The sequence below is a fragment of the Saccopteryx leptura genome, chromosome 13 (genome assembly GCF_036850995.1).
Source record: "Saccopteryx leptura isolate mSacLep1 chromosome 13, mSacLep1_pri_phased_curated, whole genome shotgun sequence".
NCBI lineage: Eukaryota > Metazoa > Chordata > Mammalia > Chiroptera > Emballonuridae > Saccopteryx > Saccopteryx leptura.
The window spans coordinates 27,036,065-27,061,158 of NC_089515.1; the positions used below are offsets into that span (position 1 = coordinate 27,036,065).

Genomic DNA, 25,094 nt, shown 5'->3' on the forward strand with positions numbered 1-25,094 from the left:
CTATTCCAGAGAAAAACACAACGGAAACCATAGAGATGGGCTGCGAGAACGGCTCAAGAGGCACTGAAAACGCGGAGCCGAGACCTGGGGGAGCGCCGCCTAATGGTGACCAACAGTTCTACACGCTAGGCTCCGCCCTTCAGGACCTGGGCCAGATGTCAGGCCCACTAAACTGTATAGAATTGCTAACCTGGTTAACCAATTCACAAAATATTTTTACTACCTCAATGTGCCCAGGACTGCACAAAAGGCAAAGAAGGAGGAAGTTTTTTAGTGGGGCGTTAAATTTTACACTAATGGATGGGGAGAAAAGCAAACTCTTGACCTAAGGAAGTCAGAAAGAAAAGCAATTGTCAGATTGATAGATGTTGGACAAAGGTTGTTTTGAAGGTCTAGGCAAAAGATACATGGCAAGTTGAATTCTGTTAAAATCAAATACGGTATTTTGTTTGTTTGTTTATTTATTTTGTATTTTTCTGAAGCTGGAAACGGGGAGAGACAGTCAGACAGACTCCCGCATGCGCCCGACTGGGATCCACCCGGCACGCCCACCAGGGGCGATGCTCTGCCCCTCCGGGGCGTCGCTCTGCCGCGACCAGAGCCACTCTAGCGCCTGGGGCAGAGGCCAAGGAGCCATCCCCAGTGCCCGGGCCATCTTTGCTCCAGTGGAGCCTTGGGTGGAGAAGCAAATGGGCAAAAGACTTGAATAAACATTTTTCCAAAGAAGACATACGATGGCTAATAAGTGCATGAAAAATTGCTCAACATCTTTAGTCGTCGAGGTAATGCAAATCAAAACCACAATGAGATACCATTCATAGCCACTAGGATGGCTATAATAAAAAATACCAAAACACAATAACAAGTGTTAATTGAGAATGTGGAGAAACTGGAACACTCGTACACTGCTAATGGAAATGTAAAATGATGTAGCTTCTTTGAAAAAGTTTTGTAGTTCTGCAGAAAGTTAAACATAGAATTATCCTATGACTCAGCAGTTTTACTACTAGAATTTACCCAAGAGAATTGAAAACATACATACACACAAAAACTTATACAAGGCCTGACGAGTGGTGGCGCAGTGGATAGAGTGTCAACTTGGGACACTGAGGTCTCAGGTTCAAACCTCGAGATCGCTGGCTTGAGTGTGGGATCATTCATATGATCCCATGATTGCTGGCTTGAGCCCAAGGTCACTGGTTTGAGCCCAAGGTCACTGGCTTGAGCAAGTGGTCACTGGCACACCTTGAGCGCCACCCCCACCCCCCAGTCAAGGCACATATGAGAAGCAATCAATGAACAACTAAGGTGATGCAATTTCAAGTTGATGCTTCTCATCTCTCTCCCTTCCTGTGTGTGTGTGTGTGTCTCTCTCTAAACCCCCCCCACTCAAAAAAACTTATACTAGAATGTTCACAGAAACATTTTTCATAATAGTCAAAAGTGGAAATAACCCAAATGTCTATCAACTGATGAATGTATAAACAAAATATTATATATTCGTATAATGAAGTATTATTTAGCCATAAAAATGAAGAACTGACACATGCTACAATGTGGACAACCCTTGAAAATATCACTGAAATGTGACACAAAAAGTCATATTCTGTGATTCCATTTATACGAAATGTTCAGAATAGGCAAATCCATAGAGATAAAAAGTAGATTAGTGGTTGCCAAGGGGTGGGGTTAAGGGAAACATGCTAATGGGTGTGGAGTTTCTTTTGGGGGTAACAAAGTTATTTAGAATTAGTGGTGAGAATTACACAACTGTGTAAATACACTAAAAATAATTTTGTTATACACATTAAAAAGGGGTGAATTTTATGGTATGTAAATTATATCTTAACAAAAATAAATAAAGTAGATCAACTGTTTTTGACCCAAATTAGATCGGGGCTTCCTATTGAGTATAGATAGTGTCCAATTATCCTCAACATGAACTAGTGATGCTCATTTACAAGAGGGCAAGTTGTTATGAAGTACAATAGTTTCCTGCAAAATTTATATACTGAATAGTATAAATCAATTTTTACTGCTCTGATATTTATTAGAGAATGTCTATAACGAATTCTGCTTCAAAACAGCGATCACCCTCAAAGTTCCTGGAAATATGTGCATATGTGTACTGTGTAAACTATGCAAATTCCACTTGTGCAAATAAAATGAAACATATTCATTTGCAAACATAATAATGTCCTTCATTCTTCTATTAAGCTTGTGTTTGTTCATTGTGTTTTGGTTTGAAATGAATTTATCCAAGCCCTAGCAAATCTGAGGCTTTAGTTGGGCTCGGAAAAGCTGCCTCTGGTTATTGGATTGGTTTTACATTTGTTGGGTTGAAGTCACTTGTATGTGAACATGGACTGAAAATGAAGAGCCAGTTCGAGCCCTGGCTGGTTGGCTCAGCGGTAGAGCGTCGGCCTGGCGTGCGGGGGACCCGGGTTCGATTCCCGGCCAGGGCACACAGGAGAAGCACCCATTTGCTTCTTCACCGCCCCCCCCCCCCTCCTTCCTCTCTGTCTCTCTCTTCCCCTCCCGCAGCCGAGGCTCCATCGGAGCAAAGATGGCCCGGGCGCTGGGGATGGCTCCTTGGCCTCTGCCCCAGGCGCTAGAGTGGCTCTGGTCGCGGCAGAGCTACATCCCGGAGGGGCAAAGCATTGCCCCCTGGTGGGCAGAGCATCGCCCCTGGTGGGCGTGCCGGGTGGATCCCGGTCGGGCGCATGCGGGAGTCTGTCTGACTGTCTCTCCCCGTTTCCAGCTTCAGAAAAATACAAAAAAAAAAAAAAAAAAAGAAAAAAAGAGCCAGTTCGAGGCCGATTTAACTGTTGCGCCGCGCATGTAAGTGAAAGGGATCAACCAATTTGGAAAATAGCAAGACCAAGCGCTGAATTTGAAGAATGATCACGTTTGGGAATGAATAGAGCAAGTGCCAGTCAAGAAGAGGAAAAATGCAAGCAGTCAGAGATTAACACAGGCTCACTTTACTTGTACCGCTCCTGGGGTAGGTGGGTCAACTGTCCACATAAGATGTTCAGGTTCTGAGTCCTCATTATCCTTGAGTGCGTCTAAGTCAAGTGAGGAAGAAAAAGACACAACAATCTGAAGTATCAAAGCAGTGATTTCCTTGGTTTTCTCTCCTTCAAGCTTTCCCTCTCTGCCTCCATCCATCCGTACATCTTGGCTCGGGTTCCCCACACCGTTTAAGTCCCACCTTGTGGAACCCTTAAGACTTCCTTCGCTACCTGCTTTCTCCGTCGCGTTTGGCCCGGCTCAGCCGCCGTGACAGCCCTTTGCGCATGTGCGGAGTAAATCCCGCAAAAGGTCAAGATGGCGGCGGCCGGGGTGGGGGTCCTGGGAGTCCGAATGCTGCAAAGGGCAGCCCGGAACATGGTGCCGCTGGGTGCACGGGCAGGTCTGCGATAACGGGCGAGGCCTCAGTGTGGGGAGGGGATCCCTGAGGGTTGGTGTGTCGGGGGCGAGTGGGTATCGTGGATACCGCGGCGGCCGTGTCCGGGCTGAGGGGACGAGGTGGAGTTGGTATATTCAGAAGAGCCAGTGTAGGGTCTTGCTGGTCCCTGGAAGTCTCGGGCTTTCACTACAGCTTGAAACCCTCGGGGCGGCAGGCGGAACGGGGTGCATTCTGACCTACCCTCGTCTGCCCTGCAGCCTCCCACATTACCAAGGACATGCTCCCTGGGCCCTATCCCAGGTCCCCAGAAGAAAGGGCTGCTGCCGCCAAGAAGTATAATATGCGAGTGGAAGACTACGAGCCGTACCCGGATGATGGCATGGGGTGAGATAGAGAGGGTCTGTTTGCACCAGGGTAGTGATAGGAGAAGGCGACAGCGTTAGGGGGCTCGACTCAGACTCTTTTCCCTGAACCTTCCTATGACCTCTCAGTCGATGGTGTGGGTGCTTTTCTCGGTGGAGGGATGTGGGAGGCGGTGGGTGAGCAGCTGCAACCGAGAGGACTTCAATTTACTCCTTGGCTCGGACTGTTTCCTCAAATGAGGAAGCAAGGTTTTAATAGCTCCCCTGAGGACCTCTGAATAGTACGAACCTTCCTTGGCTCCATCCAGAGCCCAAGGTTTCATTTGGATTGAGCATCTCCTGGGCTCAGGTGCTGTCATCTAGGCACGTGACCAGGCTGGAGCTGGACTCCTGTCATTGAGAACCTTATTTGTAGATGGAGTACTCTATATTCGTGTATATCCATCTTTTAAAAATATATATATCACTGCTCTTGGAGCTGTGGAAATCCTAGCAACTGTAAAGCAGATTAAACAGCCAACACTCTTACTGCAGTTGATGTTATACCTCCCCCTCTCGCCCCCATAGCCACCTAACATCTCTGTGTGGTTAATTATCTGAAGTAATTACTAGCACCCTCATTTTCTGTCCTAGCATCACTCTTTCAATTGTGGTTTCAGCAGCTCCTATTTGTCCTATTGTTTTCCAATCCCTTTCTGCGATCTATTATATATCAAGTTGTCATCATTTTCTATGTCTTTCATTGTGTCGTGGACAAGAGCAGCCTTGGTAGCCGCCTGTATAAGTTGACCCTGGATTTGTTGGTAAAAACCTAACTTGGCAAGAAGTCCCATCAGGTGTTTGAGACATGGAGATATATGCCACTCTGGTGGTTGAGGAACACAGTTGCTATGAAAAGAATAATTTTCTTATCTGTACTTTTTGGTTTTTATTTCAATTAGCTAGGTGACCTTGGGTTCAGACCATAAACTTCAGTTTAATTTTCTGTCTAATGAGGAAATCAGAGTGATTGATAACTAAATGCCCTTCCAGGCCTAACATTATAGCATCATGTGACTTTTTTCTTTTTGTTGAAAGAAGGTAAGAAAAGCTTATGATGTTATAATGTTTCAGACTTTGACATGAACTTTTTTTTTTGTATTTTTCCGAAGCTGGAAACCGGGAGAGACAGTCAGACAGACTCCCGCATGCGCCTGACCGGGATCCACCCAGCACGTCCACCAGGGGGCAACGCTCTGTCCACCAGGGGGCGATGCTCTGCCAAGACCAGAGCCACTCCAGCGCCTGGGGCAGAGGCCAAGGAGCCATCCCCAGCGCCCGGGCCATCTTTGCTCCAATGGAGCCTTGGCTGGGGGAGGGGAAGAGAGAGACAGAGAGGAAGGAGGGGGGAGGGGGGAGAAGCAAATGGGCGCTTCTCCTATGTGCCCTGGCCGGGAATCGAACCCGGGTCCCCTGCACGCCAGGCCGACGCTCTACCGCTGAGCCAACCGGCCAGGGCCTGACATGAACTTTTAATTACAATTTGGACTTGTTAGTTCTTTGTTTAGGGTCTAGAAATTGAGATCTTGATTTGAAACTCAGGTCCTCTGTCCTTATGTGAGGCAGTTATTTCTGTCAATTAGTTTTTTATCTTAGAGGTGAGGAAACTCTGAATTCTCTGAGATATTGCTCAGAGCCCTTTCCAGAAGTTCTTGTTGTCTCTCAGGTATGGCGACTACCCAAAGCTCCCTGACCGCTCACAGCATGAGAGGGATCCATGGTATGACTGGGACCACCCAGACCTGAGATTAAACTTTGGTGAACCGGTGAGAGAGCCATAATCCATTTAACCTTTCTTCCTTCTCCCTAATGTATTCCCAGGGATTCTTTCTTTAGCTCAAATAGCACTTCTCTGTCCGAGTAATGCTAAAGCTTTCTGCTCAGGGAAGCAAAATCCATTGATTGGAGATCTAAGGTTCCATGTGTGGCATGTGGAATGGAACTTCTGGGAATTAACAAGGTCTGTGTTGTGAAAGTTGTGAACTTCCATGATTGGGCTGTCTGTGGTCAGTAGACCCTAGTCATAAACCATCATCTAGTCCTGTGGGCCAGAATATCTCAAACCTGGCTCAGAATATTGCCCAGGGCAGTAGAATGCCTGCGTCAAGCCCTGTATCAGGCTCTGATCACTCTGAACTGCGTGCCCTTTGCAAGAAGTGCAATATGTGACAGTTATTTGCCTTTCTGCCTTAGATTCACTGGGACCTAGATATGTATATCAGGAACCGTGTGGACACATCCCCCACGCCTGTTTCTTGGACTGTCATGTGTAAGCACCTCTTCGGCTTCGTGGCCTTCATGGTGTTCATGTTTTGGGTAGGGGAGACTTATCCCTCCTACCAGCCCGTGGTGAGTATCTGAGAAGTGCTCCCTTAGGCACGTTTACTAAGTCCTCTTTCCTGAAGGAGTGAAATCTCTGGAGTAGGGATCCACCCAATACCAAGCTTGGCTTCCCAGTAAGGCCTATAGAGGGCCTGACACATTGGCCTGGCACAAGTACCAGAGCACTGCTCCATGCCTACATGTTAGATCAGTCTGTGTGAGAAGAAACAGTTTAGGACTCTGTGAAGAATGAGAACTTGGAAGTCATCTAGTCTCTAGAGTTGCCATTTGGGGACTTACCAATTATATTTCATCAGATCTTTTAAGATGCAGTCATGGAATATGGAGATGAAGCCTTGCTTTTTGGAGGTGTGAAGGGTACCTCCTATGGGGTACTGGAAGCAATTAAATGTTTACTATATGCATAGAGAGTTATATTTTGGAGAATGTAAAAGAGAAAAAAATACTGTCTAGCTGTAAGAAAGTTGAATAAGAAGATTTAGATAAATGACATGAGCAACATTTGAACAAATATTTAGGAATTTGGCATAGTTTTTGTGTGTAATGAATGTTTGTGCTAAGGCCGTGATGGCGAACCTTTGTATAAAAACTGCCCACTTTTGCAGCGCTGGTCAACCTAGTCCAGGGTTCGGGAACCTATGGCTCAGGAGCCAGATGTGGCTCTTTTGATGGCTGCATCTGGCTCGCAGACAAATCTTTAATAAAAAAAATAATAACGTGGCCTGACCTGTGGTGGCGCAGTGGATAAAAGCGTCGACCTGGAAATGCTGAGGTTGCCGGTTCGAAACCCTGGGCTTGCCTGGTCAAGGCACATATGGGAGTTGATGCTTCCAGCTCCTCCCCCCTTCTCTCTCTCTGTCTCTCCTCTCTCTCTGTCTCTCCCTCTCCTGTCTAAAATGAATAAAAAAGAAAAAAGAAAAAAATTAAAAAAAATATTAAAAAAAATAATAACGTTAAAAATATAAAACATTCTCATGTATTACAATCCATTCATTTCCTACCACTCATGTTCATGGTTGTGGGTGGCTGGAGCCAATCACAGCTGTCCTCCGGGACAACACCCAATTTTTGTTGGATAATGCTTAACTTACACAGGTCGCTGTATGGCTCTTACGGAATTATATTTTAAAATATGTGGTGTTCATGGCTCTCTCAGCCAAAAAGGATCCCGACCCCTGACCTAGTCCTTCCCGCCCACTAGTGGGTGGGAGGGACCAGGTTGACCAGCATTGCAAAAGTGAGTGGTTTTTATGAAAAGGTTCGCCATCACAGTGCTAAGGGAAGCCATGAGGTGCTGTTAAGGAGAAGGGTTAAAGTAGATGCCAAATATATATATATATACACCTTGGATGTTGGGGAGAAGTTGGATAACATTTGGGGCAAGAGAAAAGAGAATGAAGGAAGGAAAAGGAGAGTGAGTTAGTTGGATGAAATATTTCCTAGATAACTAGCTAGCTACACTGGTTCAACCTGAAGAACTGCTAAAAATTCAGATTCCTGGGCTTGACTTCCTGGAGAGCCTCATTCAGGAGCACCACAGTGGGATTCTAAAATCAGTATTTAACAGTTCCCAGGTAATTCTGATGTCTTGGGAAACCAGATGAAAAAATTTCTGTATTAAAAATTATTGTGAGGTGAGCTGATTAGTTAGGTTGGACACCTTTTCCTGCATTGCTAAGGGCCTTGGACTTGATGGTGCAGGAACACATTAATTCGAGAAATATTTATGAAGCCCCTGCTGTGTACCAAATACAGACCTTGCTAGGGGTTGGGGATACAGCAGTAAGTTGGTCTGCCTCTAGGCAGCTGGGAGCCATGTTGGGTTTTTAAACAGAAGAGTGACGTAATGAAAGCTAGGATTTTAGGGAGATGAATCCGGGAGTAGTCTACAGAATAGATTCTAAGGAAAGGAACTGAAGGCAGGAAGCTGCTGTGTTTGCAGTTGGCTGCTCAGTGCTACCTCTGCAGAGATAATCAATGTCCTGATGGTAGCTGGTATGGCTGTGTGCACTGACATGAGCCTTCCTACCAAGCCCCAGGGGCCCCAGGCTGGAGAGTGCACGTAGGGCTGGTGTGAGCACTAACTTCACTTCAGGAGAGCAAGAAACACAGTGTGGCTCTTCCATTTTTCAGTTCTGTAAGCACATCACCCTTTTCTCCTCCCCTTGAGCTGTGTTCTCTGACAGCTGTTTGTTGGTAAAGCCAGCAGCCCCTAAAGCACGTCCCAGCCGTGTCTCCTCTGTGCTTTCCCCCACTGCTGCTCCTGCACGCCTCATTTGCTAGGCCACTTTAGTGGTGGAACCATTAGAGGCTGAGTGACTTAAAGGAGATTGAGTCTGTCTCGACCCCGAGAGAGAGTGGGATGGATGGATGCATCGTCTCATTTAGAAAGCTCTCCCTGGTGCTCTCCTCATTCTCTCTCTCTCTCTCTCTCTCTCACGCACGCGCGCGCACACACACACAGTATAGGCACCACTTCTCTTACAATCTAGGCTTTCCCTCTGCCTTGGGCTGAGCAGGGAAGAGGAGTGCTCTTCCTGCCATTCTAGCCCAGCTGGGTCTGACCAGAGGCTACCGTGTACCCATTTACTGTGCGTGACTATTAAACTCAGGTGTTGGCTGGATGCATGTTGTTCTTGTTGACCTCTGTTTTTTTCCTTAGGGGCCAAAGCAGTATCCTTATAATGATCTCTACCTGGAACGAGGCGGTGATCCGTCCAAAGAACCTGAGCCTGTGGTTCACTATGAAATCTGAGGCTTCGTGGGCTCTGTGCCCCCTAACTGACTCCCTCATTCCTAGAGACTTAACCTTAAAGAAATCCCTAATAAAACTTAGTGCTGTGGTATCTGTGCCTCATTTCCCCAGGAATAGCCTCTGCCATGAGGAACCTCATCCTTCCCCCCACCCCGAGATTGGAAGGATGGGAGGGTGGGGGGGAGTTAAGCAAAACTTACGTCCTATGTTACCGTCGCCAGGACTGTGAAAGTATCGTAGCTGAGGGTCCATTTGTACACCAGGTGCTAAGGGTAGCTCCTTTTCTCACTTACAGGGTTGAGGAAGAAGGAAGATATGTTCCCGACTTCCTAAGTTGGAACAAGAATTATTTCCTATAAAAAAACTTTAATAATAGTGGTTAGCTAATAAAATTATAGTTTAACATGTTATAAGTATAGTATAGGATAGATAGATGTTTTTGGACTGGTCAAGGGCTGTGACTGCCTCTGATTTTACTTGTCTTATATGATATAAATAGGTATTTCTTATTCCAAAGCAACTTCTGAATCCTAGCTTCTTAAAAGCTAACATTACTTATATTTATGTATTAGAGGACAGTTTAGTGAGTTATTACTGAACCTTTATGGCATTTGTTGCCTTAATGATTCATCCAAGTTCTTATATAGCAGGGGTCGGAAACCTATGGCTCGCGAGCCAGATGTGGCTCTTTTGATGGCTGCATCTGGCTGCAGACAAATCTTTAATTAAAAAAAAAATAGTAACATTAAAAATATAAAACATTTTCATGTATTACAATCCATTCATTTCCTACCACTCATGTTCATGGTTGCGGGTGGCTGGAGCCAATCACAGCTGTCCTCCGGGACAACACCAAATTTTTATTGGATAATACTTAACATACATGGGTCGTTGTATGGCTCTCATGGATTTACATTTTAAAATATGTGGCCCTGGCCGGTTGGCTCAGTGGTAGAGCGTCGGCCTGGCGCGCAGAGGTCCTGAGTTCGATTTCCGGCCAGGGCACACAGGAGAGGTGCCCATCTGCTTCTCCACCCCTCCCCCTCTCCTCTGTCTCTCTCTTCCCCTCCCGCAGCGAGGCTCCATTGGAGCAAAGATGGCCCAGGCGCTGGGGATGGCTCCTTGGCCTCTGCCCCAGGCGCTGGAGTGGCTCTGGTCCCGACAGAGCGACCCCCCGGAGGGGCAGAGCATCGCGCCCCCTGGTGGGCGTGCCGGGTGGATCCCGGTCAGGCGCGGGAGTCTGTCTGACTGTCTATCCCCGTTTCCAGCTTCAGAAAAAATAAAATATGTGGCATTCATGGCTGTCTCAGCCAAAAAGGTTCCCCGACCCCTGTTATATAACCTTAGAAAGAAGAAAACCATGTTTTTGAGAGTCTTATCTGAATGCATCTGGTAAGTGGACCAACTTCTCTTCTTCCTTTTGGGGACATTTTTTTAGATTACAATTATATTGCCTGAAAACCTGACCCCTAAAACATACATTCAACAGACCTATGGAAGCAAGCAAGTTCATTCAAGTCAGATAAGGTATCCTTTAGTAGTTGTCTAGGCAGTGAAAGACTTATGAGATCAGGGAGTGAGTATATATACCAAAATGCCTCTCAAAATCTCCAATGTCTTTTTGTGTCTTCATTCTCTGTCCTTTAGAGCATTTGGTAACCATTTAGCAAACATCTGTGTGCTTCAGACACTGATAGGCCCTGGGGATATAAAGTTGAACAAGACAAAATAATTGCCTACAATTGAGTTACCTGGACTGGCAGTTAAAAAAACAAGGTGAAAAGAATTTATAATATGTGTGAATTGAGAGAAGAAAGCACCTAAGAAAACCAAACCATGTCTTGCTTGAAACTGACCTTATGCCTTTGGTTCAGATTTATTTCAGAGTACCTCATCATTCCCTAATGTGAAGTATTTCCTGATGTTCAGTTGTCAGCCTGCTTCCTTTTCCTCAGATCTCATCCACGATTGTGCTAAGAAATTAAATATTTAGTGAGTGCTTAGTACATAGAGTGGGCAGGCACAAACCATGCCCTAAATTGTCTTCTGTCCTGACATGAAAGGAAATCTAGAGTTGTGTCACAATTACTTGGGGCTGTCATAACTCACCATCTTTGGAGGATATCAGGCAGGAGTACAGTGGACTTGATGCATTAAATAGATGTTTTAGGTCTAAGATCTTCAGCTGCCTACAGGATATTTTATTTGGAAATGCCATAATTAACAAATACATATGATCTTTTCACCTCCAACTCCTTTATCAGTCACAAGAGCCTGTCCAATTTCCCTTTACAAACATTGTCACTATTAATCCAGGTTCTCATCACCTGGTACCTAGGTTGTTCTAATCTCTTAACTGAGTCCCTGCCTCCAGCCCTCTCTTCTCTCCCTCGGTGGATCCATATTACTAGTCTCAAAATACAATTTATATCTTATTGCTTCCCTACCCATGATTTTCAATAACTCTTAATTATCTGAGTTAAGTCAGTATTTCACAGTCTGTAGCCTCTTTTATTCAAGATACAGGAAAGGTCAGCGATTAGCCCGTTGGGCCCCTTCTTCCTTGCTGAGACATTGCCTGTCTTGCAGCTCCAAGGTATAACACCTGTCTCATGTTTTTGAGACCTTCCAGGAAGCTCCTCTCTGGTCTACAGTACCTTGCCCTCCGCACACCTATAGCCCTTAATTAGTTAAACCAATAGTTTTGGGCGCCAGTAGTTTCGGGGCTGCAATGTGCCACAGCTATTTATGGCCTCGATTGCTGAGTTTTTACCTTTTCAATTAGGGTTCTAGTGAGAGCTCCTGGAGCTAGGGCCAGTTGTTCTCCGCTTCAATAAGGAGATAATGAATTGATATTTTCCCTTTTCAGAGGCTGGTTTCATAGCCTAACACAAATTGATAAACCAGAATATACTGGCAGCAGAATCTGACCTTCTGCGGCAGAACTGTGCAATCATAGGCCAGGTGAGAGAGGCACATTAAAAGCTATAGTCCTCTTACATATATCTTCGTGGGTCGGCCGGGCCCGGTTCTCCGCTCCCAGCTTCGCGGCGCGTGTGGGCTGCGAGGCCCTGCGGGCCAGGACTACTTTTGGTCCTCTACAGCCGCCGTCCATAGCGCCCAGCAAGAGCGGCCCCGGGTCGCCGCGGCTGACCCTTGACCTGGGCTCTGCTGGCAGGTTGGTTTTCCTCGCAGTCTGGAACCCAAGAGAGCAGAGACCGAGCTGGGCACTGGGACCGCCGCTCCTGCCTCGGGGGGACCGCGCGCTCTGCGGAGACCCCGGGCCGCCCCGGCTCCGGCCGTGCGCCTCCCGCGCTGCGCCCTCGCTCGCATCAGGCCCGGTGCGCTCCACCTGCCGCCCCCGGGCCGCCTTTGGCGCTGCCCTCGCGCCTTGCTTTCTGTCCTGGGCCCTGACCTGGCCAGGCCCTGGGGCCCGCCCCGAGTCTCTGCGCACCGCGCTGCGGGGCAGGCGGAGAGAAACTCTGCTGACCGCCCCCCACTGGCCTGGGCTGCCCAGGGTATGCGGCGCCCTCCATCTCTGCAAAAGTCTGTTCAGCTCTTGGTTGAAGGGTCATAGCCCTCCCACCGGCAACGCCCCGTCCCTCAGCCAGCGGGGGCCTTTTGTTTTGTGAACAGCTGTCTCTGAACAAATAGATTAAAAGCCCATTGTCCCAATTCCTAAACTGTTAGGATTTAAACTCTTCAAGGAATTTAGTTTAGTTTAGACTTCAAAGCAATGGGCCCTGAAGACTCATAAGGGTTCACACCTTGACCTACCCAGTTTTCTTCTTTGTAAAGTTGGGATAATAGTATGTACTTGCCGTGTAGAACCATAGTGAGAATTAAAAAGGTTGTCAAGTGTACAGTTCTAATAGTAACTCCTACTTTTGTTAAGGGATCTTTTCCCAGAAACGTGAAAATGGTTTTGACCAGCAGGTGGCACTGGTAACTGTATGGTGAACGTGTCAGAAGATTTCTGATGTAGCATCAAGTGTTCAGAGGCCTCCTGGAAATCTTGGCTAAATAGTTGGTCTTAAACTTTCTTCAAGCTGTAAAGTACATTAGAGATTAAGTGATACTACTTTCTGTTTTGTAAGTTGAGAGTAACCGGACCGTGGTTTGCTTAAAGCAGGTTGCAGTGGGTCCCACTGTTACTTTTTACTTTTATTTTTTACTTTTCTGCCGCTTTGTGAGCTCATTGGAATGGTACCATGAATGTGCGTTAAAACTGAATTGGAAGCCACAGAGTTAAAATGGATGTTTTCGTTCCGGTGCTTACTATGTGTCAGACGTTCTGGTTATAACATGAGCAAAGCAGGCGCAGTGCTAACTCTCATGGAGTTTACTTTGTGGATAAGACCACCAATGTAAATGTAAATAATTAAATATTATAAATTGCTAAGAAAAAAAAATTGAGGCTCTTTTTGATTGGGTAGCTCTTTAAGGAGATGAGAAGCTGAACCCAGAAAGATGTGATGAGGAGCCAGACATGCAAAGGATGAAAGGAAGAACATTCAAAACATAAGGAAGAGCGTTTGCAGAAGCTGTGAGGTGGAAAAAAGCCAGGAAATGCTCAAAAGCGAGTGCAGCTGGAACACAATGAATAAGTGGGGAAGTAGCAGAGATGAAGTGGAAGTGGTGGGCTGGAGCCTTTGAGCAGGGCCATAATGAGGGGTTTGAATTTTATTCTGAATGTGCTAGAAGCCACTGAAAGATTTTAAGCATGGAATGCGAAAATTCTGTTTTGGTTTTAAAAGTTCACTCCTGCTGTGTAGCAAATGAATTGTGTGATGGAATGAGTAGCGAGGAGATGTCAAATTGGAAGATTATTTAAGTGATCCAGGTGAGAGATGATGGCATCTTTAAATAGAAGGGTGGTGGTGGAGATGGAGGAAAGGCGACAGATTAAGATACATTTTGGGAGGTAAAATCTGGAAGACTTAATGATGGGTTAGAAGGGAATGAAGGAAAAGCGAGGAAATCAAGGGTGATTTTCAGGTTTCTGGGTTGAGCAATTGGGTGGAGAGTGGAACCACTTACAGAGATGAAGAATACTGGAGAAGAGACTTTGGGGGAGAAGATGTGAGATAGAGAATTCCATTTTATTATTTATTTTTTCTTTATTCATTTTTAGAGAGGAGAGAGAGAGAGAGAGACAGAGAGAGAGAAGGGGGGTGGAGCTGGAAGCATCAACTCCCATATGTGCCTTGACCAGGCAAGCCCAGGGTTTTGAACCGGTGACCTCAGCGTTCCAGGTCGACGCTTTATCCACTGCTCCACCACAGGTCAGGCCGAGGGAATTCCATTTTAGATAAACTTAGATACCTGCTATATCCAAGTGGAAATATTTGTTTATCAGTTGTATATAAAAACTTGGAGCTCAGAGGGGGGGATTTGTATTGGTGATATAAATTTGAGAGTCATCGCCCTGGCCGGTTGGCTCAGTGGTAGAGTGTCGGCCTGGCGTGAGGAAGTCCCGGGTTCGATTCCTGGCCAGGGCACACAGGAGAAGCGCCCATCTGCTTCTCCACCCCTCCCCCTCTCCTTCCTCTCTGTCTCTCTCTTCCCCTCCCACAGCGAGGCTCCATTGGAGCAAAGATGGCCTGGGCGCTGGGGATGGCTCCTTGGCCTCTGCCCCAGGCGCTAGAGTGGCTCTGGTCGCAACAGAGCGACGCCCTGGAGGGGCACAGCGTTGCCCCCTGGTGGGTGTGCCGGGTGGATCCCGGTCGGGCGCATGCGGGAGTCTGTCTGACTGTCTCTCCCCGTTTCCAGCTTCAGAAAAATACAAAAAAAAAAAAAAAATTGAGAGTCATCAGCATTTGAATGATATTTAAAGCCAAGGGAATTTAATAAAATCACTGAGAGATTATCTGGTTTGATGGTTATCACCACCATGGGGCCTGTGGCAACCAGTGTGGTTGGTTATTTTTTTGGATTTAAAGCCTTAGATTTCAGTAATTGGGTAATTAGACTGTCCTTACAGATATGCAAATGGCCATATGTTTGTCATCCTATGTTGCCCTGAGATATCCCATCCCATGACAGAGAGAAACAAGATCTCGTGTATACAGGTGCTCCCTGGATCTGGCCCTTTGGCTTGCTGGTTTCTGTTTTCGTTGAGCAGAGAGCCATGTCAGTTTTCTGCCACCTACAGGTCAGACCATGAAGCTGAAGGAACTTGAGAGGCCAGCTGTCCAAGTGTGGAGTCCAGCCAGCCAGTACCCAGTGTATCTGGCCACAGGTATGGTGATACTGTGGGCTAGGAGCCATGGGAAGTACATAGGTCAAAGAGAAACTTAGTATGCACTATTCTTTCTTGAGCATCAGAGAAAGCTTTCGAGTCAGGGGGTTGGCTGTCTGCATAAGCAAGGGGATGTTAAGTGTTTGGGTACCTGGGGGCAGCCTTGGACTATGGCTCAAGGCTGGGCACCTCATGCTTTGCCATTTGGAAAAGGGTACACTCAGTCTTTTCCTTTTTCTCCTTCTCTCCGCTCCCTAACCATTTATCCCTCAACTCCATGCATGTTTTGTTGCTCATATGCTGCCTCTTCCTAACTTTTTTTGTGCCTAGGAACATCTGCCCAGCAGCTAGATGCCTCCTTTAGCACAAATGGCACATTGGAAATCTTTGAGGTTGATTTCAGGGACCCTTCTTTGGACTTGAAACGCAAGGGAGTCCTTTCTGCCTCAATCAGGTACTATGTCTGCAGTGCTGATGCGTATGTAGGACAGATCCTGACGTAGGTCCTGATGGGGGATCCTAGTGTGTGCTTCCCAGGGCTCATGGGAGACAAAGGAGGGGAGAAGCACACTCACCAAGTTGGAGAGAAGTTAACTCTGGGTTTATTTTGCAAAAACAATTTGAAAAGCACCCGCTCCTTTCTGGGCAGCAGCAGTAGCAGCAGCAGCAGCAGCTGCATTGGACAGAATCATGTGATAGAGATGCCTTACACAAGCCTGGGGCCATGAGTACCTGATCTCTCTCGGGACCCAGAGATGTTGACTCCTTCCTCTCTTGGCTCTTATGAAGATAAAAACCTTACACAGTACCCCTTCTTCCGTCAAAGGGAGGAGAACAAATGCTCCTCCCCTCACTGCTCTCAGGGATTGATTGGGTGCTCATAGATTTCACGGCTCTGGTAGGCTTACAGGGCAGCATTCCCTTATTAGCATTCATGAGCACATGTGTACATGCCAGGCACTATGCTGGGGGCTCTGTATTTCTTATTCATTTCTCTAAATGAGCCTAAGCAATAAATAACATTATTCTCGGTTCATATAGGCGAGAACCAAAACTCTGGGAACCTAGCACTTAAGTTTCTATCTGTCTCCTTCCAAAGCCTGCCTTCTCTCCATTATTCAGCTGTTCTTGTCTAGCTTTTGTAAACATGAGGCTTATGTCTGAAGCAATGGTCTCCAAATTTTTATGCCATCAGAAAAATGTCAATATTCCTATACTTGTTATATATTCAGTACAAATAATGTACAGTTATTGTACTATTAATAAAGTGCAATTTATATAATTTTATCATTTTTTAGATTAAACATATAAATATTTTTCTTACAGCCAGAGAATTATCTTGTCCATCCCAGTTTAGAGTACAATGTTCCATCCTCTTGTAAATTTTGGGGTTCATCTGAAAGATTAGTTAAGATGTTTAAAAAGAAGTGCCCTCTTCTTTATTTTCATGGTTTAATCTAATAATGAGGGTTAGTTATTGTTCTCATTTTCTTGAGCCTCTGTGTCACTTTATGACAGTATCCATATTTCACATTTTTTACATATCTTTGTATTCCAGTATTTGTACCTTTTTGAAGAGCAAGAAGTGGAGGGTTTAAAAATAATAATGAGATAGTTTTAGCCTCTAAGCAAGTATTTCAGAAAGGGCCCCTGACGGGGGTGAGCTAATTCAATAATATTTGTACTCCTGGAGGTAAGAAAAGGGGCAATGGGCAAGGGGTCTTATTCTTGGCCAGGCAAGCAGCAGCGTCAGCACAGTAGTAGCTCCTTTGGCTTCTAGAGTTCCTAAAAAAGAGGCCTTGGCTGGTTGCTCAGTGGTAGAGTATTGGCCTGGCATGTGGATGTCCCAGGTTTGATTCCTGGTCAAGACACACAGGAGAAGCACCCATCTGCTTCTCCACTCCTCTCCCCCTCACTTCTCTCTCTCTCTCTCTGTTCCCCTCCTGCAGCCATGGCTCCATAGGAGCGAGTTGGCCTCGGGCACTGAGGATGGCTCCATGGCCTCCACCTCAGGTGCTAAGGAGAGCTCGGTTCCTGAGCAACGGAGCAACGCCCCAGATGGGCAGAGCATTGCCCCTTAGTGGGTTTGCTGGGTGAATTCCGGTTGAGGTGCATGTGGGAGTCTGTCTTTGCCTCCCCTGTTCTCACTGAATAAAAAAAAGTAGCAATATAATTGCTTAAGAAATCTTGAAATTGAATTGTAAAATCCCACATGGGCGGAATTTTTTGTCTGTTTTATTCACTGCTGTATCTCTAGAACCTAGCATGATGCTTGGCAGAAAATGTTTAATAAATATTTGTTGAATGAATAAGTGATATAAAAAAATTCTTTTATTTTTAGGTGTTTTTTTATTTTAATGAGGTGATATTAATCAATCAGGGTACATAGGTTCAGAGAAAACATCTCCAGATTATTTTGAAAATTCTTATGAGGTCCTTTTGAGCCAATGATCTGGGTTACCAAATTGAGCATTCTGTCCACCACTTCAGTTAGTTGTAGTTAGTCTTCAGTTTGTCTAAGAGCTTTTCAAGGGTGATGATCTGTTTCTTTTGCAGCCAACTAGGTGGAAGGGACCCTTTTTGAAATGTTGGTACTGAATGTGGGCGTCATGAACTTCACCTCATATCTTGCCTGCAGGGATTTGTAGGCTATAACCAAAATAAATACTACAGTTAATACTGTTGATAGTATTTCATCTCTACCTTCTTTTTCCACCTCTATAATTGTGTCCAAAGATTGGTTCTCATTCCCAAAGACCTAAGGGATTACCTTTGACACAGTCCTGTTGGGTCCTTTCTGAAGAAGGCATCTTAGACATACTAAGGTCTAAGACACCCACTTCTTTCTGTTCCAGCCTGGGTTAGGTCACTTACTCAAAAGTCAGTATCACAGACTATTGACCAAGATAATCAGGGTAGATAGAGGACCACCCATCCTTTGCTTTATGCTTTCCTCTTTATTTTGTGTTATCTTCTGCATGGCTTAGTGGAGAGCACAGCTGAGTTGGATTGCAGCCTTGACAAAAGCTATATGACTTTGGGCAAGCTGAGTTCTGTCAGTGATCTTGGGTTTCCTCACTGATGTATAAAGAAGAGACTTTACAAGATGGCTTCTAGGAACCTACTAACCTTGAAATTCAGATCTTATTCAAATCTTCAGTTCTTTTTCTAGGTCAGTTTCCTTCCTCCCTTCCCCTTTATTTTTAAAGAAAACTTTTCCTTGTGTCTCTTCATTATTAACTAAACATATACTTTTCAAAATCATCCCTTTCCTTTGCCTGCCCTTTTCACTAGACCCATGCCCCAAACCACATTTGAATCCTGAAAATCCCCTTGTCCTCAACCCATGATGCATCAGAGAAGTACCCGTTTAGAAATGCCTGACTGACATGTTTTGAAATACTGGTATGGATGTACAGAAGGGACAGCCTCAAGCTAAAAATAGACTGAAGAGAGTACATGGATAAATGTCACTGGATACAATCAGAGTCAATATGGATTAGCATGGTCACCGAAGCAAGTGATGTTTGACTTGTTAGACAATCTCAGGCAAGAAGAAAGGTTTCTGGGAGAAGAGCACATTGTTTATGTATTGACTTTTGAACTGAGGACATACGTGCTGTGGCTGAATGATGTCAGAGGCCAATGTGTGATCTCCTCTCCACCTCTGTCTACACTGAGGTTCTCGATCTCTGAGTGACCTCTGTAACCTCTGTATGACCCATCCTCTAGTAACATATTTCACAAGTAGGTGATCTATCTTCCAGTACTTTTATCTCAACTCTATAGTCTTTTTCATTTTTAAAAAATGTTTATTTTAGAGAGAAGAAGGGAGAGAGAGAGAGAGAAAGAGATAGAAACATCTATTGGTTCCTGTATGTGCCCTGACCTGGAATCAAACAGCAACCTCTGCATTTCTGGATGACGCTCCAACCAACTGAGCCATCTGGCCAGGGCTTAATTCTATATTTTGCGGGAGCACTTGGAACTCTCTGTGGGTGCCTGTGGGACAACAGCAAGCAGAAAACAACCACTTTATCTATTTCTTAGTTTTACTGTTTCTAAGACTTGTCTTCTATCTAGAAGACACCAGGATCCCAGAATAGGGAGAGCTTGAGCGTTGCTGCTGGAGAGACCGGGTTCGTATCCCAGTTCTGCCACCTCCTTCCCTGTTTGGTATCCAGCTTCACCCTCACTAGTGAAGTGTCTAACAATAGGAATATACTGTCTACGTTCTTACAGAAAGAAAATCATTTTGTCATACTTTGTGTTCTGCATTTCAGCCACTCTGGAGTAACTGGGCCCTCTTCTCAAACCCTTTGGTGACCCTCCCTCCCTCCTTAAGGTCTCAGGTACCTTTTCTTCTGGTCTGTCTGTCATATGTGCTCTGACCATAGAGAGGCACCTCTTCTACCATCCCCACGTGGGTTTTTCACTGGCCATCCTCTCCTCTGGTTCCTGTAGGACCTCCATGGGCTTCTCTAGGTGCTCTGTTGACTTGCCCTCTGCCACACCACCTTCTGGTCCCAGGATGCCATGGCAGCATCTTGAGCCAGTAAGGAACACATTCTTCTGCCCTGTTAGGATCAGACAACCTTAGAAAACATAGTCTTTCTGACAGTAGCTTCAGAGCCACCATTTGTGTCAGCTCTACTGTTTTTTGTTTGTTTTTTTTTACATCTATTGGGGTGACATTCATTAATATATCCATTTCAGGTGTACAGTTCTATAACACATCATTTGTATATTGTGTTGTGTGCTCACCACCCCAAGTCTAGTCTCCTTCCATCACTATATGTTTGTTCTCCTTTACCTTCTTCATCCTCGCCCCACCCCCTCCCCTCTGGTAACCACTACACTGTACTGCTTTGCTTCAGGTGCTAACCTAGTCTGAACTGCTGCTCAGCTCTTCATTCCGGCAGGTTGGCTCTGCTCGTATGACTGGCCAGACAGGTTCCTGCCTGATCACCCCACTCGATTTCTTTGCTGACTGGTCCTAGGGTATGGAGACACTTTATTTCAGTTAGGGATGTTAGGACATCAATCATTTCAGTGTGAAGTCTGACTTCTCTGAAGGGCTGTGGAAATATCCTTGGCTAGCAGCTGAGAATTGGACGATGGACCACCTAGGAGGCTTTGGGGACTTCACATGCTTTCTCTACGGGCTTTGCAGAGGACCATGCTTGCCCATCTTTTTTTTTTTTTTTTTTTGTAAGACACTGACAGTGTCTTGTTAGAAGCATTCTTAGAAAGCCAGAAAAGTGTTTCCCAAGAGGCGTGTTTATTCTACACGCCCCTATGTCTCTAGGGCTGGCCCATTGCAGCCACCTAACAGCTTCAATAGCTAGCCACCTGGGCAAGGCCCAGGGTGGGGAGATCCTTGGCTCTTTTCTCACTTCTAGTTTTAAAGGAAAGAGGGGACTGCAATTCTTGGCCTAGGGAATCTGCTTCTAGTCAACTACAGAAAAGTTTGGATCTTCCTCTAAACAGAAGGCAGTCTAGATCTCAGGCTTTAAAATAAAATGAGCCTGACTTTGAACCTTGATTCTGCCACTTCCTAGCTGTAAAATGGGGATAAAATTACTAGTTGTATATGCAGAGGTTTCAAAACTTCTCTATGCCTCAGTTTCCTCAGTTGAATGTGGAATTAGTAATAGCACCTTTGGGGGTTGTTGAATGTTAAATCAGTTAATATATATAAAGCACTTAAGATAGTGCCTGGTACATAGGAAATATTCAATAACTATTAGTTGTTATTTGAGTTGTGAGAGTTAAGTGACATAACCTATCTGAAGTATTTATCACTAGGCCTGTATATACTGCTCACAAAAATTAGGGGATATTTTACCGCTTTTTATTCATTTTGAAATGTCCCCTAATTTTGTGAGCAGTATAATATTAACTTTAAAAAAGTATCTCCACACCTGACCAGGCAGTGGCGCAGTGGATGGAGTGTTGGACTGGGATGCGGAAGACCCAGGTTCGAGTCCCCGAGGTCACCAGCTTGAGTGTGGGCTCATCTGGTTTGAGCAAAGAGCTCACCAGCTTGGACCCAAGGTCACTGGCTCAAGCAAGGGGTTACTCAGTGTGCTAGAGCCCCATGGTCAAGGCACATATGAGAAAGCAATCAATGAACAACTAAGGTGTCACATTGAAAAACTGATGCTTCTCATCTCTCTCCGTTCCCATCTGTCTATCCCTCTCTCTGACTCTCTCTCTGTCTCTGTAAAAATATATATATATATCTCCACACAACTCTGAGGCAGTGGCTTCCTGGCTTCTAGTGTGCCAGAGGGAACATATTTTCAGAGAAAGGGCAGGAGCAGGCAGAGGAGGCTTTGACTGTGTATCTGGGAATGAGGAAGACCAGCAGGCCCCAGCTTGGTGGGGGGTGCTTGCAGAGAGGCAAGGGCTGACAGAGATGTGTATTGATATGAACCTGAATTGGTGCTGATGCTAGTTTCTCCTCTTTGTAGGTTTCACAAGCTGATCTGGGGGAGCTCTGGCAATGGACTTCTGGAAGGCTCCGGGGTTATTGCAGGCGGTGGGGACAATGGCATGCTTACTCTATACAGTGTGGCCCACATCCTGTCTTCAGGGAAGGAGCCCGTTATTGCCCAGAGACAGAAGCACACGGGTGCTGTCAGAGCCCTGGACTTTAATCCTTTCCAGGTACTACGTTTCATTTGGTCAGACAAGGCCAAGCCCTCGAACAAGAGCTCTGAATGGAAGCATTCACTTATGACCTTCGGTCTATAACTCTGAACCCATCCCAGGCTGTTATGGGGGAGGCTTTGGAAGCCTAATATGTGGGTCTCTTCCCCCCTCTCCTTCTCCCCTCTCCTCTCTTCCTGGGATGGTGGTCTCCAAAGGCCTATGTTTCATACAGGGCAACCTCCTGGCCTCGGGAGCCAGTGATTCTGAAATATTCATTTGGGATTTGAATAACCTGAGTGTGCCAATGACCCCGGGATCCAAGTCACAGGTGAGGAGGCTGCCGGAGCTGCTGTGAACAGTGTGCAGCTGACTTGCCCAGGAAAAAAGAAAAGTCTTGACTTCTAGAGCCAAAGCATAAAAGGTTTTCGGCTTTACCACTGGAGGGCAATACAGCTCCACAGACTAATGTGCTACCAGATGATAACAGACGGGTGGGGAGGCTGTGTGTGTGGGTGGGTGGGGGTTGTGCTCATTAACTGTCTCAGGGGTTTCTGGAAGGAGAATGAAGGAGAGTGGGGGAGTAGAAGACATTGAGGGGAGGAATGAGCGTGCTGTTTTATCACAGCACAGTGCGGGCAAGGCTACGCAAGCGCAGTGCAGAAGGGGCCAGCGCGGGACTCCCAGATACACCCTTGTCCTTTCTGTGGGGACAGTCAGCCTTGTCTCTGTACCTGGGTCCCCTATGCAGGCAGGGGTCACGTGTATCTCTGTCTCTGAGTGTACTTGTGTGTCAGTCTGTAACTGGGCCTTTTTGCTTCTTGGCTTTTCTCTGGCTTACGCTTACAGTACCGTGAGGTAAGTTAATAAATTTGATAGTGTCTGTGCCCTAAATGGCTTTTCTTTCTGTTTCAGTCTGGGGATGTTGGGTGTTTGTTTCCCTCCCTTCCTCACCTTCCTCCTTCTCTCCCTGAGAGGGTTTTTTGTTTTTGTTTTTTTTGTTTTTTTTAATCTTGATTCTATCCTTTCAGGAGCACCTTGGGATAAGAGTAAAACCCAGGTGTGCCTGCCATTGTCTCAGCTTCTATACCAGTACCCTAAAGCTTCCTCTCTGGAAATTCAGCTCCCAGCTACCTGAGACCATCTTGGTTTGGGTAGCCTGATGTCTACTCTTAGTCTTTCTGAGGGTGGTTGGGAGCAGTGGAAGAGCAGCTGTCCTTTGGTCTGGGGTGACAAGTTGTCCTCCACCCCTGCCCCACCCCCCCTCAGCAGCCCCTGGAAGACATCAAGGCACTCTCTTGGAACCGGCAAGTTCAACATATTTTGTCTTCTGCTCACCCCAGTGGCAAGGCAGTTGTGTGGGATCTCAGGAAGAATGAACCTATCATCAAAGTCAGTGATCACAGCAACAGGGTAAGTCATGGAGCAAAATACAGCCTTGGGCTGTGGCTTCTCTCTCATGCCTAGTCATTGCAGCTTTTCTTTCCCAGACCAGGATTCTGTTTCCAGCTGTTGCACATCTGGATTCAGCACCTAGCAGATTTCCTATTGAGGATGACATCTTAGGGAAGCTAAACAGAGCTGATATGGGGGCTTCTAATGCTCCTTCCTCATTCATGGTCATCATTTATTTCCCGATGGCTATGGTGTTCCCAGTCACCTAGAAAAGGCATAACCTGCCCTTGGAGAAGCCCCATTCCATCTGGACAGAAAAAGTCGGTAACTAAAAGAGTCAGGTTATGTTGCCCATTGGCATCTGCTTTGTTCACAGATGCACTGCTCAGGCCTGGCCTGGCACCCAGACATAGCCACTCAGTTGGTGCTGTGCTCAGAAGACGACCGTCTCCCGGTGATTCAGCTGTGGGACCTGCGCTTTGCCTCCTCACCCCTGAAGGTGCTGGAGAGCCATAGCAGGTAGCATCTCAAACCTCATCCGCGTCCCTGGTGGAGGGCAGGGGCATAATGACCCAGGTAGGGGGCAATGAATGCCTCACTTTAGCTACCAAACATCCTCTCTGTCTTCAAAGACATCCCAGTGAACACAGTCACCGGTCCTAGCTCCAGCCCCAACCAAGAGGAGTTCCTTCAGACCCGAGGTTATGGAGCAGAGCCTTAGGTTTCATCCAGCTTCTAGAAATTGGAGTGGAGATGGAGTCATGAGAAATATTGGAGCCAGTGTTCAACCCCCTAGGAGAGTCTCCAGGCTCCCATCTGAGGGTAATGCTCATTTCTTTAGGTGATAAGGTTGCCCCCTTTCTAAGACTTCTCCTTAACAGAGATCCTTGGCTCTGTGTGTCCTGCACGCAGGCCTGCCTCTGAAGCTGAGCTCTTGGGCCCACGGCAGAGAACGCAGCCCCAAAGTCAGTTCTTTCTAACTCACAGGTCGTGCTGCCTTTAGACTTCCTTGGGGATTTCTGAGAATTAGGTCCTCACTACCCTCTTCGGCTGAAAGCACCCACAGGGATGAGTGCTTGTCATGTTCCTAGTCCCTACTCTCCAATCAGGGAAAAGAAGCAGGCCGTCCTGCAGTGGCCTGTGAGAGTCAGAGTGAGATGGTGCACAGTACATAGGCTCTGGAAGTTGACTTGGGTTCTGGCTGCTCGGCTGCTGAAAGTTTCTTAATTTTTCAAGGCCTTGTTTTCCTCATTAGTGAAATAAAATCAAGCTGCTCACTTTGTAGGGATGAGATTTATCAGAGACATATAGAGTACTTTACTCATAGGAGACATTCAGCAAATGTTAGCTCCTCCTTCCTCTTTAGGGGTGTCTTGTCAGTGTCATGGAGCCAGGCCGATGCTGAGCTGCTGCTCAGTAGTGCCAAAGACAGCCAGGTCCTGTGCTGGAACCTGGGGAGCAGCGAGGTAGGCTGGCCCTTCCGTGGGTGTGCTGGGAGGGGAGGGGCGGTGGGAGGGGAAACCAGCAGCGCTGCATTCTGGGCTGCCTTCCCTATGTCAGGGTTTCCCTAATGGTGTGTTCTCTCTTAACAGGTGGTATATAAGCTACCCACACAGAGCAGCTGGTGCTTTGATGTACAGTGGTGCCCTCGGGACCCCCCAGTATTCTCAGCTGCCTCCTTCGATGGCTGGATCAGTTTGTACTCTGTGATGGGTAGGAGCTGGGAAGTCCAGCAGATGAGACAGGCTGACAAGGTTTGAGGGGCTTAGTGGGGAAGGCCGGAGGGGATGGGCTGTCTCTCTCTGGGGGAAGAGAGCAGGACATACAGCTTGGGAAGAAGTGGGAGCTATTAAGGAGTGGGAGGGCAGGGCCCTGGGTTTTGGAGGGCTGAGT

At 46.4% G+C, this 25,094-nt stretch overlaps 2 protein-coding genes across 6 annotated transcripts in view; both read left to right on the top strand.

Annotated features, from left to right (window-relative positions):
* The first annotated feature begins 3,257 nt into the window (after window positions 1–3,257).
* Window positions 3,258–9,020, top strand: NDUFB8 (NADH:ubiquinone oxidoreductase subunit B8). The gene is made up of 5 exons (XM_066355564.1): window positions 3,258–3,415; window positions 3,670–3,796; window positions 5,480–5,579; window positions 6,007–6,162; window positions 8,819–9,020. The coding sequence occupies exons 1-5, from the start codon at window positions 3,331–3,333 to the stop codon at window positions 8,909–8,911; spliced, it is 561 nt and encodes a 186-aa protein (XP_066211661.1). The 5' UTR covers window positions 3,258–3,330; the 3' UTR covers window positions 8,912–9,020.
* Window positions 9,021–12,013: 2,993 nt separating this feature from the next.
* The window catches only part of SEC31B (SEC31 homolog B, COPII coat complex component), a 33,174-nt gene continuing 20,093 nt past the window's right edge, over window positions 12,014–25,094 (top strand). The window contains exons 1-9 of one of the 5 annotated variants that reach the window (XM_066354647.1): window positions 12,014–12,089; window positions 15,066–15,152; window positions 15,483–15,606; window positions 21,629–21,824; window positions 22,042–22,137; window positions 23,076–23,219; window positions 23,578–23,720; window positions 24,568–24,667; window positions 24,794–24,955. In XM_066354647.1, the coding sequence (XP_066210744.1) occupies window positions 15,074–15,152; window positions 15,483–15,606; window positions 21,629–21,824; window positions 22,042–22,137; window positions 23,076–23,219; window positions 23,578–23,720; window positions 24,568–24,667; window positions 24,794–24,955 (1,044 nt within the window). In that variant the 5' untranslated portion in view covers window positions 12,014–12,089; window positions 15,066–15,073. The other 4 variants (XM_066354651.1, XM_066354648.1, XM_066354650.1 and 1 more) reach the window with 4 other exon arrangements.

Excerpts from the sequence above, each read along its gene's own strand:
- NDUFB8 (XM_066355564.1), top strand. The coding sequence starts at position 3,331 with ATGGCGGCGGCCGGGGTGGGGGTCCTGGGAGTCCGAATGCTGCAAAGG. Across the intron at positions 3,797-5,479 it reads TACCCGGATGATGGCATGGG|GTATGGCGACTACCCAAAGC; the intron begins GTGAGATAGAGA and ends GTTGTCTCTCAG. Across the intron at positions 5,580-6,006 it reads GATTAAACTTTGGTGAACCG|ATTCACTGGGACCTAGATAT; the intron begins GTGAGAGAGCCA and ends TTTCTGCCTTAG.